This window comes from Python bivittatus, unplaced genomic scaffold (genome assembly GCF_059951505.1).
Source record: "Python bivittatus isolate LINGU-HERP-01145 unplaced genomic scaffold, Pbiv_v1 ctg000700_np1212, whole genome shotgun sequence".
Taxonomy (NCBI): Eukaryota; Metazoa; Chordata; class Lepidosauria; order Squamata; family Pythonidae; genus Python; species Python bivittatus.
Window position 1 is genome coordinate 22,577,504 of NW_028277098.1, and position 16,759 is coordinate 22,594,262.

The window sequence follows — 16,759 nt, forward strand, 5'->3', positions numbered from 1 at the left end:
CCTATGAGCAACCTGAAGTCCATGCTCCTTAACGGACTGGACCTGAGACTGGTCAGTGCAATCACAAAGTGGGCAGAGGCCTGCTGGATCTCCCAGCAGTTTCATCTTCAAGGTGGTCACTGGGCCCTCCAAAGCCAAACTTCCTTCTAGCATGCTGCCTCAGAAGTACACCTCAGAAGTACAATCCTTCCAAGTTCCTAGAGCAGGTCCTGCTTAATTGGGCTTCACAGCCTGGAAGACATAGCTGGTTTTGTCTCATCAGTTGGACCCAGATGAGACAAGGGAGCAGCGTACCAATGCCTACTCCTTGAATTAATCCAAGTTCACAGCTCCTGTGGGTTCAGGAAGCCAAGGAGAGTATTGAGTTGACTCGGGCTAAAAGATGAGTACTTATCCTCCTCTTGCAAATGTCTGGAGGCTATGTCCATCACTAATCCTCAAAATCCTCATACCATAAAAGGAACACCTGTCCTTTCTCTTCCTTCCTCCTTTCTAATCTATTATCTGCCTTTACTTCTGATTGTCTTCTCCCCTACCCTTGACCTGTTACATATAACTAGGTCTTCAGTCCCCATTTCTTTTTCCCTCTTTCTCCTGAACTCCCAGTCCCCCACATTAAGACATCTGCACCTCTCCTGTCTCTGGCTTCTCCAGAACTCACACTTTCTCTCTCCTCCCCTCTCCATAGCAATACAGAGCACACATTGGACTCTCCCTCCTAAAACTGTGTTGTACAGGCTGTTCCACTATTACCCCCCAGGGCCTGTTCACTTTTATCCCCTCAATACCACTTATTGTTTTAAATGCTATTTCCCAATGACAGCTGCATTTCCTTTCATTGCTATTTCCCACTGACTGTTAGTTCCCCTACTGAGTGCTTTGTGAATGTTTTCATATTTTCATTGTGTTGTCCCTCAATACTGCTTCTTTTGAATACCATTTCCCCCATTAAATAGTTCTCCAATGAATGTTACCTCTCCTTTTATTGCTCTTTCCCACCTACTGTTACATTCCCACTGAGTTCTTCATGAATGTTTTTACATGTGATGGTTGTCTTCTCCCTCAGTAAATTCAACCCTCCTCTCTGAAGCATGCGTGGTTGCCATTTCTGAGGTTCATGTTTACTCGAGGACATGCCATGTTTAAATCCCCTTTAGTTAAAACATGTGGAGTCCTTGGGGTTCTCTGAGCTAGGTTCTTTTCTTGCAAACGTTTCATTACCCGGCTAGGTAATGTCTTCAGTGCTAGAATGGGATGGGGTTTGCTCTCTGTTTATATAGAAAAGAACCAAGCTCAGAGAACCCCAAGGATTCCACAGTTCAACCCTGAGCTACACATATTCGCCTCTGTTGGTAGTTAAAACATCTCAGTTGCATTCTGGTCCCTGAGAATACATCCCCTTAAAATAAAAATTGAAAAGGGAGCCGCCCCTTCTTTGCTGAAAGAAACAGAAAGTGAAATACTGTAAGGAATTTGGGATGGGCAAAGAAATCCTATTCGGTTCCCTTATGGAAAGAAAACCATCTTGAACCTGGCTGAAAGGAGGAAGGTATTGTATGTGGAAAAAGGGAAGCGGATGTGGGCACGTAATACTTATACAGTGGAACCTCGGTTTACGAACTTAATTCGTTCCGTGACTCTGGTCGCACCCCGAATTGGTTGCACCCCGAAGGAAATTTCCCCATAAGGTTCAATGTAATTACTGTTAATCCGTTCTGGCGTGGAGGACAGGGAGGTGGCTATTGCTTGGAGGGAGAGTCCTCCTCCCTACGACCACGTGTCGGGGCGGAAAATGGCCGCGGACCACATGTCAGGGGCGGAAAAATGGCCGCGGACCACGTGTCAGGGGCGGAAAAATGGCCGCGGACCGTGTCAGGGGCGGAAAATGGCCGCGGATCTGGTTCTAAACCCGAGGCGGAGTTTGCAAACCGAGGTAAATTTTTGCGGCCGTAGCTGGTCGTAACCCAAAAAGTTCGTTAACAGAGGCGTTTGTAACCCGAGGTACCACTGTACTTAGTTTTAACAAAATCACTTCAAACTATTAGGTGCTATAGAAAGATAAATAATGGGGCCGGGGGCCATCTTTTCTAATCACACTGCATGATTTCATGGCAGATGGCAAAGGTTATTATGTACTTACTGAGTTTTGGGAGAACAGCTTAATATGGAATGCAATGTCTGCTGCTAGCTCCACTTCCCTTAAATATGCAGTTAGTTCTGTCATAAATTCTGAAGATTTGATGGAGGGCATGTTTCCCCACCTATTTTTTAATCCAGGCCTTCCTAAGACTCTTAGCATGAAAGTACCAAATAAGAATGTGTCCCTCAATATGGGCCTAATGAGTGTGGATTTCTGAGAAAATTATCAGACAGAAACAGAACATCAGGAGGAGTCTGGTAGCACCTTTTCCAACTAACAAACTGTATGGAAAGGCATCAGCTTTTGTGAGCTGCAGCTCATTTCATCAGATGCTGCAGCTCAAAAAAGCTTATGTCTTTTAATACATTTTTTAGTCGGGAAAGGGACTTCCAGACGCCTTCTGATTTTTGCCACTGCAGCCTCTCCTACAATGTCTCCAGACAAAAGCAGGGGAAAGGATAGGGTACATTGGGACCATCCAAGATTTCTGTGGGAAGAAGAGGAATTGTGAATGTGGTTAGCATGAGTCATCCATGAATATGTTATAATTCAGCTTTAGAAAATTACATTCATAGGTCATGGAGGAGATAAATAGCTAGGAAGAAAAAGAAACAGCAGTGGTCAAGTTTAAGTCTACCTTAGTCTCTCGCATGAAAATCTCCAATTGAAATAAATGGGAAAAGTATCTTGAATTCTACAATATTAATTGTTATTCTGTAGGCTCAACTGAGAATTATTTTTAATTCAATAGAGCATTATCTCAGAATTCTTTGTGCTATTTACCCTTTCTATATTACGTTATCTCCTAAATATAACTTACCACAGAATGACTTCCACAGTCTATCCTAAGAAATAGGAACTGGCAGTGCCTGGGACAAATCTCACAAAACATGAGCCAAATCTTGCTCTGCAAGTGTACCAACCATTCCTCCCCCATCCCCAGTTGCCAGCCTACAAGCAAAAAAATGCACAGAAAAAAATAGCGGCGCTAGCAATTTGCATCACAGAAATTCACTGCCACTCTCCAGGGCCTTGTCCAAGTATTTTTCCAAACAACTAGGATTTTCGTCTTTCAGTCAAAGATGAAAACCTTTTAAATCAACCAAAAAGGCACCCCAAGTAATCAAGCAGCACCTTTTAATCATACAAACCTGTAGAAACTGCAGGTGGCAGGGTTACCTGGGAAAAAGTATTCTCCTGTCACCCTCACACAGAAAGAGATCCTTCTCCTAAGACCCGCCTGTAGTGACAAGTCCAGGGAGCGTTTAAATACTAAAAGAATATCCTTTGATCTGCAGAATGACTAGTTTGAAGATTGATGCAAATTTAAATTCATTGGATTAAATTTCACAGGCAATGGTCCTATTTTTATAAAACTTCTAGAGCCCTCTACACATAACAATGGTGCGTCTGCCTCAAGCTGAGCTTGTCTCTTGGTGATTACATTGATTATATTCAGATCCTCATCCTGAATTTCAGATCCTGATTTTTAAGATGCATTTTAAGGCACATGCTGCTGACTAGGTGCGCATGGAGGATGCACAAATCATGAAAACATCTGCACAGAGAGTATACTGCATTATACATCACCAATATGTCTTCTCTTGAAGCCCTATGTTCTTTGACATGTGCAGCAAGGACCACCCACAACTGTGAACATTCAAAACTGCAATCCAAAACATTAGAGGGTAAGCTCTGGTGAATACAGGGAACTTATGTCAGAAAAAAACATGCACAAAGGTTGAGCTATCTAAAACTGCAGAATAATTAACTACATGTACCAGCCTCCTCATAGATAGAGCAGAATTTTGTACACACATCTAATGTGGTTCCTAAAAACCAAAAGACAAAACAGTTCTTTAATGTACAGTATATTCATCCTTGCCTGGAAGACTGGAGAAAAGTAGCAAAAATAATTTTTCCTTTCTTACTCCTTGCCCCCAACCATGGGACATTATGAACTTTGACACTCTCCAGATGAAAGCTGCTTCAGTGTATTGAATGTAGCAAATGTATTCAACTGACATTTACTGGTTCCAGTGAAGAAATCAGAGCTTCCAGCCTTGCAGGGATTAAATGTCAGCCAAATAGGCCAAATGTGGAGGAAAACACTAGTTTTCAGACACATCATGTGATGAAATAAAATCTGGTGTGTTTTAATTACAAATTAAAGCTCTCTAGATATTCCCAAGTTAAATGAAACCAAAAAGGACATTTTTCCCAGATCCTTACAGCAAATACTTGTCTTGAATGTATTGCCATTTTGTGGAAGGAAGCCTTGAGGTCTTCATTGGAGCAGAGACCTATTAGAGAGGCTGGTCTTTGTGAGCTAAATCCTGGTAGTGCAACAATATATTTCCACATGCTGTGCCAGGGCCTTTCTGTAGCCCACTAATTGCCTGAATTCTGGCAGCAAGTCACAAAGGCACCTAACAAACATCTCTGTATTCCCTCACTGCCTACGGGACACAGCTCAATTTACAAGGTTTTTCCCCCGCAAAAGGAATCGGCATGGCAAAATAACTACAATGCTGGGTGTGTGTGCAGCTCGGTTGCTTAAAATGCAGTTCTGCCATTAGTTACGCGTGTCTAGTTTTAGTGGGACTTAGGATGTTTACAGAGTCTGGCCAAACATTTCTTGGACTTTAGGAAAGGGGTGTGTTTGTATGTGTTCTATGGTTTTTAATATTTTCTAAAACTCTATGATAGCAGCTTAAGATTTATTAATCTGCATTTAAGCTGTACATTTAAATGTGGTGTGGCATGCATTTAAATCAGTACCCAGGCAAGTACCCAGTGTAAAAGCAAAATCACCACTGGCCATAATCCCCAGTTAGCAAACAGAGGTCCGTACAACAAAATAAGACTCAAGCTGGTATCTTCAGTAGAGAATGTTCCATTATCTGTGACTTTCTGCTGACTTGTTCCCTGCTTTTGGTATTCTGGCTGCGCCCAGAATCCTCACTAGCTCTCAGTGAAGATGTTCTGCGGTGTGTGTGTGAGCTCTACTAATTAAAATTGTTCTTAAGAGGTATTGAACAGAAACATACCATATTTGTAGGGATATCAAATTCAATTTAAATGCAAATTTGAAGGAAAAATGTGCTTTGGAGTGCATAGGGCCATGTGTGTAGCGCCTGTCTGGAACTCTTTACCCAAGCGCATCTCTTCCTGGACTCACAAGGCAGCTGCGCAATCCTGGGGAAAGGCGTGGCTGCTTTAATGAGTTGCAAGCATGTGCTTCACTTGCACCTCCACAGGCCCCAAAGCACTTTTTCATCTTTGAAATCAGGGCAGTGCACAGCTTTAGATATGCGCTGTCCGTGACTACAGGCCACTTTGCTAGTCACAATATTATCCTGAGAGATACACACCTAGGGTTGGAAGGAAGCCAAACCACCCACAATAAGATCTGAAAAAAAACAAAAGGCAGAACCTACAGATAGTAATAGGACTACAACTTTGCTGGATGTGACACAGACATTCCTGCACTGGTGAGCTGATGCAATATGATAAAAAACAGGCTAAAGAGACCAAAATAACTTATTAAGAAAGATCAGAAAATAAGGATAACAGGTGAGAGGGTCCCAACCCATAATTTCTGTCACACTAAAGTTCTAGGGTGCTGGTCCCTCCACCCTGTCCTATACCAGCTAGCCTGAGCACCAGCAGCTCAACTGGTCTCTGGGTCTCTCTCCCTACACTTCCCTGCCTCACATTCTCCTTTTCCCAGATGCTTGTTAGCTCTGCTGTGCCCTGTTGTAAACTCTGGAGAGTTTTGGCAGCTTCAGAGACAAGGAGAGGAACAGGACAGTCTGCTTCTATTGCCTACAGAGCTGGCGTGCCAGCAACACAGAGGTAATCGATTCATACTAGCAAGGGGTGTCATAGCAACTATAGAGAAGTCAAAGATAAGAGTCTCACCCTATTCTGTGATGCAGAAAAACAAGTTTTTCTAGCAGCCTTGCAAAGATGCCTCAGCAGATAGACAGACAGGTGTGTTTATATTTTAAGGGATGTGTGATGATACCTGAATGAAGATGAGACTCATAAAAACTTGTCTTGCACTGGCAAGTGTTATGGCTAACCAGTCAACTAGGTTGAATAATATCTGTTCATTTAACATCTGATCCTTGTACTGAAGAGGACTAAAAAATGAAAGTAGCAGAACCAGTAATCTCTCTTTGCTCATGACTTACTGGTCAAATCCCATCTCCATTTATGTAAACAGTGCTTGCAAGCAGCTATAGCCACAGGATGCCATTGGCTACGCTAAGGTCACTGAAGACTTTCCCCACATTGCTGTATGACCAGCCACTCTTCAGTGTCCTTGGGGATACCACGCAGTCTTACGCAGATCCAAATGCCCTAGACTGCATTGATAACACGGGAAGCGATGGGGAGGATGTTGATATAAGAGCAAAAATGAGACCACAAACTGCCCATGCCCTGAATTCCAGAGACTCTGAAGGGTATCTGCAGGCACATGAAAAAAAATTGGAAATCAGGAGAGTTGTGCACCTAACCCTCCCAATTCCATGCTCACCAATTTATATCATTTAGACCAGATTTACTGTAACTGCCCAAGCAGTATTATTTTAATTTTCACCTTTGCTGCTTTGTGGGGGGGGGAGGGGGCAAAGAAAAAAAAAAACTGGCATAGAGGGGGCCTAATTCTAGAGCCTCTCAAATAAGGCAGGAGCCATGGATCAAATGGCTCCAAAGTTTTACTACAAACTCTGTTTGGGCTCCAAAAACAAATGTGTAATTTACATCTGTGGAATAGTGCAACAGTGGCCCCCACCACCCAGAAGCAGCATCACTACCAGCAGAGTACTGGTGGAAAGATAATTCTGCCATCCTTAGTCTTCCGAAATTGCTATTTAAGGAGAGAAAAACTGTTTTGTCCATAATAAAGATAAACTTTCAAAATGGCTTGCAAAAAGGAAAGTGCATATTAATCTCTTTTATTCATTGCGTTTTGGCTGAGCAACCAACTAGCCAACCATATTTTCATCTAGTATTCTATATGAACACAGCCCATGTATTTAGTGTATGTACCAAGTGAACCCAGGTAATTAGACTGAATTTAGTAAGCCACAGGCAAATATTCTGGGCAAATACAGCCATGATGATCAATATTAATACTAGTTGATACTTCTATTCTGTATAAGTGATATTTACTGTAACTGTAAAAATATCATAGTCAAGTCAACTTTATTACAGTCAATTAGACCAGTACAATATTAAAAGGAAGGGAAAGACATGAGGTATGTCCAATCCAGATAAAAAATTATACAGTGGTACCTCGGGATACGAACTTAATCCGTTCCGTGACTCTGGACGTATCCCGAGTTGGTCGTAACCCGAAATGTTCGTTAGTAGAGGCGTTCGTATCCCGAGGTACCACTGTATATCCGAAACTATTCTAGTCAAGATACTTGTCAATTATAATTAAAAAAGTCATTTTACAATAATTTATGCACCATGGGTTAAAAATATCATAGTGTACAATTGACTTTATTGCTTTTCTGTAATTTTAAATGTTGTTAATTTTTAACTTGTTAATCTTGATTATGCTTGGACTGCACTCTGGTTAGGCTTGCTTTTTAAATTTTTGTTTGTTTCTTTGCTACTTTTTAGTGACTGCACATTCTTCTCTCTCCCCTGGAAGATGATAGAATTTAGGAAGTTGTTTGAATTTTTTTCAGCAGTTTATGATAAAAGAATGGCTTGCTCCCTTGGATGACTACAGAATAACTATTTCTAATCCAAGTTTGGAAAATAATTTCACAGTGGATATCAGTCCACAGTTTTAATAACAAACTTGCCTGCACATCTGTGAACTATGTTCATTTTTTTAAAAAAGGATTTTCAAATGAAAAGAAGTCCTTTAATTTCATATCCTTAAAAGCAGATCTTCTGATGGAGAAACAAAGGAATAGTTGACATCTCTGCCTTTTGGTAACTTTAGAAAAGAAACATTCCCTTTCTTTCTTTGAAAGATAAAAAAAATATCTTCCTTTTTTGCCCTGATACATAGAGCTCAACCACAAATATGCTTACTTGAAAAACAAGTCCTACTGTGCAAATTACAGTAAAATTACAGGTAAGAGCAGCATTGGGCTTACAACAAAGTAAGCTCAAGTAAAAAGAATGGGTCATATTTCAGGGCAAGTCTGCAGTAGCAGATGGCATTAAAATTCTAAACACATTGAAAATAAATCCCATTGATTCTAAAAGAAGCTTCATTCAAAATAAACACATTTAGGATTAAGCTGCAATTTACAGTCAACTGTGAAAGTGAAACCTATGAGGGAATAGTTGTTAAGCATCCCTGGGAAGATCTTTGGTGGAATCCTCATTACAAGGATATAAGAGATGACAATGAACAGAATTTGGGAAGTGCAGTGCAGCTTGATGGAGGGTAGTGGATATGCACATCAGGTTTCTACTTCCAGAAGGTTACTGAGAAACGTGTGACTGAGAAGGAAATGTTACTGTATGTTAGTTGGTTTAGAGAAAGCACATGACAAAATGAATGGTTTTATATCAGTGTTGTCCAAACTTGGCCACTTTAAGATGAGTGGACTTCAACTCCCAGAATTCCCCAGCCAGCCATGGTGGCTGGGGAATTCTGGGAGTTGAAGTCCACTCATCTTAAAGTGGCCAGGTTTGGACAACACTGTTTTATATTACGGAAACTATACAGTTGAAGGTCAGCTGCTGAATGCAGTAAGGAAATAAACCTTGCAGGAGTCTCAGTGAAATGCTTGAATATTGAGCAGAAAGTAAGACAAGGAGATGTAATGCCCCCCCAGCTGTTTAATGTATCTATGGATAAATGTGTACATAGGACTTGTGGCAATGTATTGGTGGAGGATGTCCATATGCGTGCCTTTGGGTATGGAGATGATGCTACGATGCTGGCTTAGACTATGATGTAATGAAGAGTTCAAAGACCAAGATTGTGGGGTGTTTCACAGGAAATCAGGAATGAACAATAGCAAGATATACATGCAATGGCAAGAACTATAGATATGTACTTTGGCAAAATATTTACCAAAAGCGAGAAAAAGGATGGAGACATTTTTTAAAATGTGCCAATGCTGATGGAAAGTTTTATGTCATCTGCTGCCTATATATGCTGTAGCCCCTGCCCTTTGGAACATCTTGCCCCCGGAGGTGAGACAGGCCCCCTCACTCCAGGCCTTTCGGAGGGATTTGAAGACCTGGCTCTGCCATCTGGCCTGGGGCGGGGAGGGAGGATATCAGAAATGGGGTTGGCTGGCCCCTTAGCGGCCTGGTGTGGCCCCTAACGGCCTCTTGGATTTTTTACCCTTTTTATCTTTGTAATGTCTGGTTTTTATAACTTTTAATTGTATTTCTGATTTTAGTTTGTTGTAAACCGCCCAGAGTCCCCCGTTGTGGGGAGATGGGCAGGGACAAGTCTATTAAATGAATGAATGAATGAATGAATGAATGAATGAATGAATGAATGAATGAATAAATAAATATGGAAACACATGAAAATGACTCTCTAAGAATGTGCTTCTGCCCACTTTGCTATGTGGAAGTGAGTTGCGTATAATAGAAGAAACATCATGCAAAGTTAAATGGGGTATTTAAGAATTGTGTGTAGCAAAATAAGGAGATAGGGTCAATGGTGAATGGGTGCTGAGAGAATGTGGACAGAATGCAAAAAATGAGACTAAGGAAGTAAGTTGAGGTGGTTTGGTCATATAGAATGTAAATTAGGATCAAAGTACAAAACAAATACATGAAGGAAGAGTGAATGGTTGAAAGAAAGGGAAAGTCCAAGAAAATGGCCATTGGGTGGAGTTGATGAAGTTCTGAAAAAAAGAAATTTAATGAACCAGAGGCAACATATGAATCAGTGTATGAAGATGATAGAAGCAAAGTATGGTTTAGAAGGATTCAAGGAGGTATAGTGAGTGGTGTTGGTGTAAACTGGTTTTAACTATGTTTCCTTTCCTTTTTCTTATTTCATACTTTTAATTTCTTTGGTTTATTATTTCATACTCTTTCTGTGCTTTGCATAACATTCCTTGTCCTGAAAGATGGGCATTTATATATGTTTGTAATACACACACACACACACACACACACACACACAGGTACAGAACAGAATAAAAGCCAGTCTCTACAACAGTCTTCTCTAAGAAGATACACTGCATGTGTTAGTCTACAACTCCAATTACCATCATAACAGGTAGACATAACAGGTAGACGGCCCAATATATTTGAAGAGCAAGGGAAAGCATAATAGTATATCATGTGATAAAAATATATGCTATCAGTTTCACATATAAAAATCATACACTTAATTAACATGCTAGGTCCAAACTTACCCTGGAAAAAATGGCAAAGAATTCTGGGTTGTCACCTGGGGCTCTGGTAATGTATGTTACCTTACTTCAGGCAACAGTCATTCGTAAGCCAGTTTTAAGCCCATTGTATGATGGGTTATTATACAATTTACCCTATTTAGATTACCCTATTTAGATTAACTTCAGTGTAAGTTGCCAGCCACTTGCCAGCCACCAAAATTATTCTCTTTATTAAAATGTTCACAATCAAAGGTTTATAAAAATATAGGAGCTATCTTATATGAGGTCAGGCCAGTAGATCCATCATGTCAATACTATCCCTTTTAACACCAATATCTAAGGCTAAATTATGTTTAATATCCATTCACTGGCAACATTTCTCAGAGCTGGTTACAAAGTATCTCAGGCAAAAATCTTTCTTGGACCTGCTGCTGGAAATACCTTGAAATGAAGGACATTTTGAACTGAACCACTCAATTATACTACATCTCTCCAAAAACAAGAGAGAAAAAGTCATAAAAAGGAAGTCAGGAGTGCCCGAAGATCAAGAAATCAAGATGCCATTCAAACCTTTAGGTTTCTTGAACACTTTTCTGCAATTGCAAACTATAATCCCATACTCCTATCATTAGTATCCAAATTCTGGACCAATTTTTAACAATAATTGAAACAACAATGAATAGACTAGGTATACAGGTAGCCCTTGCTTAGCAACTGACTTGTTTAGTGACCGTTCGCAGTTACAACAGTGATGAAAAAGTAACTTTATGACCAATCCTCACATTTATGACCTTCATAAGTCTGTACAGCAAAGAAAAGCTAAAGTAAGATCATAAGCACAGTTGCAGTTTCACTTAGCAACTGGTTCACTTAACAACCAATTGCTGGTCCCAACTGTGGTTGCTAAATGAGGACTACCTATATGTAGATATCCTGCTTGCCTTAATATATTATTTTTCATGAAGGATGGCCTAAAGTTGCATCAGTGGGAACTTTATTTGAATGCTTACAGAAACAAACAGGAAACACACAGATGATTAAAGTGACAATATGCAAGGCAAATTTTCTACATGAGTATTAATGAACAGACTAATATGTTAGAAGTTCTGAATAAATATTCCAGATGTCATAAATATACATATTGAGCAAAGGCCAAGAATTTTATTCTGGCACCAGGGAGACCCTGCTCAGAATGCTGTTTATCCATTCATGTCATCATCAGGAAGATAATCAAAGATAGGGCATACATAGTAAAGAGAAGCAAGATGGATATTGGATTTCCTTGGCTATAAAGACTTAAATTACTTAGGCAAGAATTCAATAGCTGTATGTAAGTCAGATCAAATGCAAGTACATATCAGATGGGGAAAACAAAGCTTTTATGCTTCAATTAAAACTTCCATGCTATATATATGGAAAGAACTCATCAGAAGGCTTTGTTGCGCCCCTTCCAAAGCTGGGACCTTCCACATGTGTTAAACTACAGTTTGCTCTTAGGTAGCAAGGATCATGTTCTCTAAGGATGGTGAAATATATCAAATTAAGGGCTGTTTTAGTCTAACCTTTTCTTTTCTGCCATGCACATTACCATTCCCAAGCCTGCTACTTGAAGCCAAAAAATATGCTACTCACAGGGTCCCATTCCTCCTCTAGGAGTCCATACTCAAAGGACTATCGGTACTATCAGGAGAGATACTTGGTGCAAGCCTAAGAAGAGGGACTGTCTGGATTTTAGAAAGTGAAATTGTAAGAGGACTTTCCCTTCAAGAACTAGATCTGCCACACTGCAGAATACTAGGCAGAGCGCAGTGCCCCAGACGCCAAGGAAGCGGAGGTGGAGAGGGGGATAGAAAGGTACCCTACTGCTATATTCAGCTGCTCTTTGGATAGTCAGTTCACAATTATTGTGTGCATTATGCCTGTACTTAGGAAAGTTAAATATTGCTTGCTCTCTCCTCCCCTTAAAAATATCTAGCCAAAGAAAGCCTAAATATTTCCAAAGCAAACATGCAAAAGAATGCAATCTCTATTATTGACGAAACAAAGAACATACAGCTCTCTCTTACATTATCAGATATCCTTGCTTAGATAACTGTCAGCCACACTGTGTACTTTCTGAATTCTGGAGATTATATCATTGCCTCTCCTTCCCTGTACTTCAGGAGAGCACTGTACAAAACCAGTTGAAACTGCATGGGACTGCTGGGAGGTAATGACCCAAACCCACGCATAGATTTGCAGTAAGTCAAATGTTTGTGTTTGCTATAGTGGTAGCTGAAATGGTAGCACTGGGTTAAATGGTTCAGAAGCACACCATTAAAATAGAGTCAAATAAAAGTTCAATCCTAGCCCCTGCCCAAAACAGTAACACTATACAAATTATTATTACTAATACACTGAGTAAGATCTAAGAATGACTGCGAACTGGTTGTAATTTTTCAACATTAAATATCAGAGCTTTATCCTGAAGATATAGATGACTTGTGATTGATTATGTGCCACCAACAAGTCAGAGTTGACTCTTAATGATTACATAGATAGATTTTCTCCAGGATGAAATGGGTGACTAAGTATTTCTATTTTTCTGCATTAGCTGTTGTATTTTTCATCTAGGGTTTTATTGGATTGTTTGATACTGCAACTCAAATTATTACGGGTTATCTAATTTATTTTGATTCGGCAATCTAGTTGCTATTTTAAAATAAATCAATGGAAGTTAAATACACTGTCAATGACACTGTCAGTGTCATTTCACTGATTTCAATGGAAATTTTAACTCCTTTAAATTATGCTCAGTTAAAATGGGAATTGTACCCAATTGTGGCCATCCACCAATGGATTTTTTGGCTCCCAAATTTGCTGTGGTGAATTACAGGATGCACTAGAGCAGACTGCCAGTGTACAAGTAGAAAAGAAAGGAGTGTGAGCAAATACAGAAGTCCACCTGTAGTACTAAATAATGTTCAGCATTGCTTACAGATTTCAGAACTCCCTGATAAGGGAACTTAAACTAGTACCTTCCACTGTTATCCTTATACCAGCAGGCAAAAATGCTTTATTTAAGTTGCTATAGAAGGCTTTGCCTACTTAACGGAGGGTTAGTTTTACCACTGGGTTTTTAATAACGTCTTGTGATTCTTATTAGACTGATTTTGTTTTTATGCTAAAGGATTTGAGAATCATTTATTGGCAGAAAAGTGGAATATAGATCCACTAACTAAATAAAAATAATTAACTGAGTACTTCACTCTTTCCTCTAGTCTACAGGAACGTTTTGTTAACATTACCCATTTCTTATTTTTGCCACAAACACGTGCCCAATACTTGTGAAGGAATTTCTCTGTGAAGAATAAAAGACCAACCCTCTTGTGCTGGCTGACTTCTTTGCTGGAAGTATCATGTTATGTCAGCTCTTGTCAGGTTTTTGACCTAACCAGGAGCCTACTGATTTATCCGTAATTCTCTAACATTGCAAAGGATCCTGGGATATATATATTTGTTCCATACTCTGTAGATAACACTGCTTGTCCAGGTCTTGTACATCATGTTTAGACAGTAGGGATCTGTTTGTTTAGCATTTTAATGCAGGCTTATTTAATTTGTGTTTCTCAAACCAATATGGAAGTCCAATACATTTCTGTTCTTGGTAATTGCCTTTTCTTTCTGAATTTTGCAACTCTGTGGTCAAAAGTTGCTTATAAAAATAGGATCATTTCTATAATTAGATGGAGTGAAGCACCCACTTACTTATTTCTCATTTTGTTATATGCCATAATCCCACAGTAGATTCCTGGCAATTAACATAGTAGACTCCCTACTTTAGGCAATGGAACAAATCAGGTGGTGGATTCCAGCCAAACATCTAATTGCTAACTTCCTGAAGATATCTGGAACAGGTGCTTTAGTTCCTGAAATGTGGAGAGCTCCCAAGTAACTTGCTACCACAGCAGATCACACAATAGGTATCACTGTGAGAAGGATTTCAGAGCAACAATTGTTAGAAGATTGCAATCCACTTTGTGCAGAGTACAACAACCTCACACTGAGTTATTTGAGGATATTCTTCAGTGGCACAGATAAGGTGATCAGCTGGCTGGCCTGATCCAGGCAAAATAGCGATGTGGCTGCCAATGGGGAAGAGGGGCATAGGGAGAAGCAGCAGGTGGGGCTAGCAGATGGTTCTCCTTGCCAATAACGAGTCCACCATTTACCTCGTGGGCTACTACTGCCCAAAATGCTGTGTTAGTGAAAATAGAGATTTTTTTTGTTAAGGGAAAAAAATCCATGTATGTCAGAGAAAATCCATGCAGTAGGTAAAAATATGACCAAAATTACAGTTACAAGATTTATGAATACAAAATGATTTAATTGTACATATCAAATATATATTCTCAAAAAAGGTACAACATGCCCCTGCCCCAATCTAGAAAAGAAGTATAAAATCTAAGTATCGTCCAGATGTTCTGGAAAAAATCCCATACAACGGACTGCCTCCAATACATACAATCTATTTGTGCTTTTTTAATTAAAAATAATCAGCTTATCTAAGGTATCTGTATGTGGAAAAAAAACAGAAATGTGACAAGAAAGTAAGAATATATTGGAACATAACTTAGCATATTTTTCTTAATCTATCACTAAAAAGAAAAGACCATCTAATAGGAATGATAGTATAAAGGAACAATGCCACATTATCCGTTCTAGCATGCTATTGAAGTGCCATGAACTTAAGACATTTTGAAAGCTGGAGAGAGAATGGAAAGTCTTAGCTAAATGAAATAAAGACCTCTTTTAATATAGTTCTGCTGTCTGAGTGTTTCTATAATAAAATGTAGCTGTTACGGTGATTATAAGCACATGGATTTGGCACGTAGCTTACTCACCTCCAAAAGTAGGATATAAAAACATGGGGATACCTCCCTCATATTTCCATTTTACAATACCTAATCTGATATTTTTAAGCGATATGGTAATCATGTGGCCTGAAAGACTTGGCTGCATCCTTAATCATCATTAGTCCTATCAGACTCAAGTCAGAGGGCTATTTTCTACTCATCTGGTTGTAAACAAGTCTGAAACCCACGAAAGTTCAGAGACCAGATGTAATCCTTACTGTATCACTCTTTCACTTACAGAAGGCAGACACTGTAGGAGGACAGCTGTGTTAGTCTATAGTAGCCAAAAATTAGAAGGAATCTGGTAGCACCTTTTCAGACTAACACATTGTATTAAAAGACATAATTGTGTTATTCTGAGAAGGTGCTAACAGACTTTTTCTGATACAAAAGGCAGGAAAACTTTGAAGAGCCTTATAGAAGTCAACCAGAATCAAGTAAAACTTTTCTTGTACTTTAGCAGATTGGGTTGCAAACATACACATGCCCTGTTTGAAAATCTCCTTTGATGAAAAGGGGAAATGAGAGCTCTCTGTGTATAGGGAAAAAGAAGGCTTTTACTAAATGGAAGGAATTTCCTTAAAAATATTTTAAAAATTAAGCACATGAAGAGTATGAGTTAGAAAGCCCTGAAGTTAGATCTTGCCTAAACCACAAACCTACATGGAGGCCTACAGGCAAGTGCCTTTTCCTCTGACAGTGTCACTGAATCCAACTCTCTCTACTCCATTGTGGAGATTACAATTTGGCTTAGCTTCCAAGGCTGTCATAACATAGTTGACTCAACATTTAGGGAACCTTTTAAAATACATTAAATATTAAGTATAAGGATTATATCATCATCATCCTGGCTTCTGGGACACTTTTGTCTCTCACCATGCACACCCAACCTGTTACTCAGGCATGGCAATGGAGCAAGAAGAATTAGACAGAAGAGAACGGAAGAAGTAGAATTGATCCCCTGGGCTGCTTAAAAATGCCACCAAACACAGAGAGAGCCAAGATTTTAAACACACAATCTTTCTTACAGCACTGGCTCTTCCACTTCTTGTTCTACTCTCTGGAGCCTACTTCTGGCTCCAGAATAGAGTTTAAAAGGAATCCTATTCCAGATCAGGTCTGGAGAGAACTGGGATGTTTGCTGCCAAACCATGGCAGGATGAACACTAGGCGAAAATGAAATCCACCTAGTATTTGCCCTTCCCAGAAAAAAAAAAGTGGTAGGAACAGATGAAGATGGTATTTATTTTCTAACATTTATAAAGTGGCTGAGGGGATCTTTTTTATCTTTTTAAGCTTAAAAAAAAACCCTCTGCACTCACAGCAGTGCCTGCCTCATTGAAGAGCAGAGACTTCATCTCCGTGCTTCCTGG

General features: G+C 39.7%; 1 protein-coding gene across 2 annotated transcripts in view; it reads right to left on the reverse strand.

The window, feature by feature from the left end:
- Positions 1 to 16,759, reverse strand: part of ALG14 (ALG14 UDP-N-acetylglucosaminyltransferase subunit) — a 32,121-nt gene that overhangs the window by 1,779 nt on the left and 13,583 nt on the right. The window contains exon 3 of one of the 2 annotated variants that reach the window (XM_088128416.1): positions 16,709 to 16,755. The exons of the other annotated variant lie outside the window; for it this stretch is intronic. Coding sequence (XP_087984542.1) covers positions 16,709 to 16,755 — 47 coding nt within the window. The remainder of the gene's footprint in view (positions 1 to 16,708; positions 16,756 to 16,759) is intronic. 2 annotated transcript variants of the gene reach the window in all.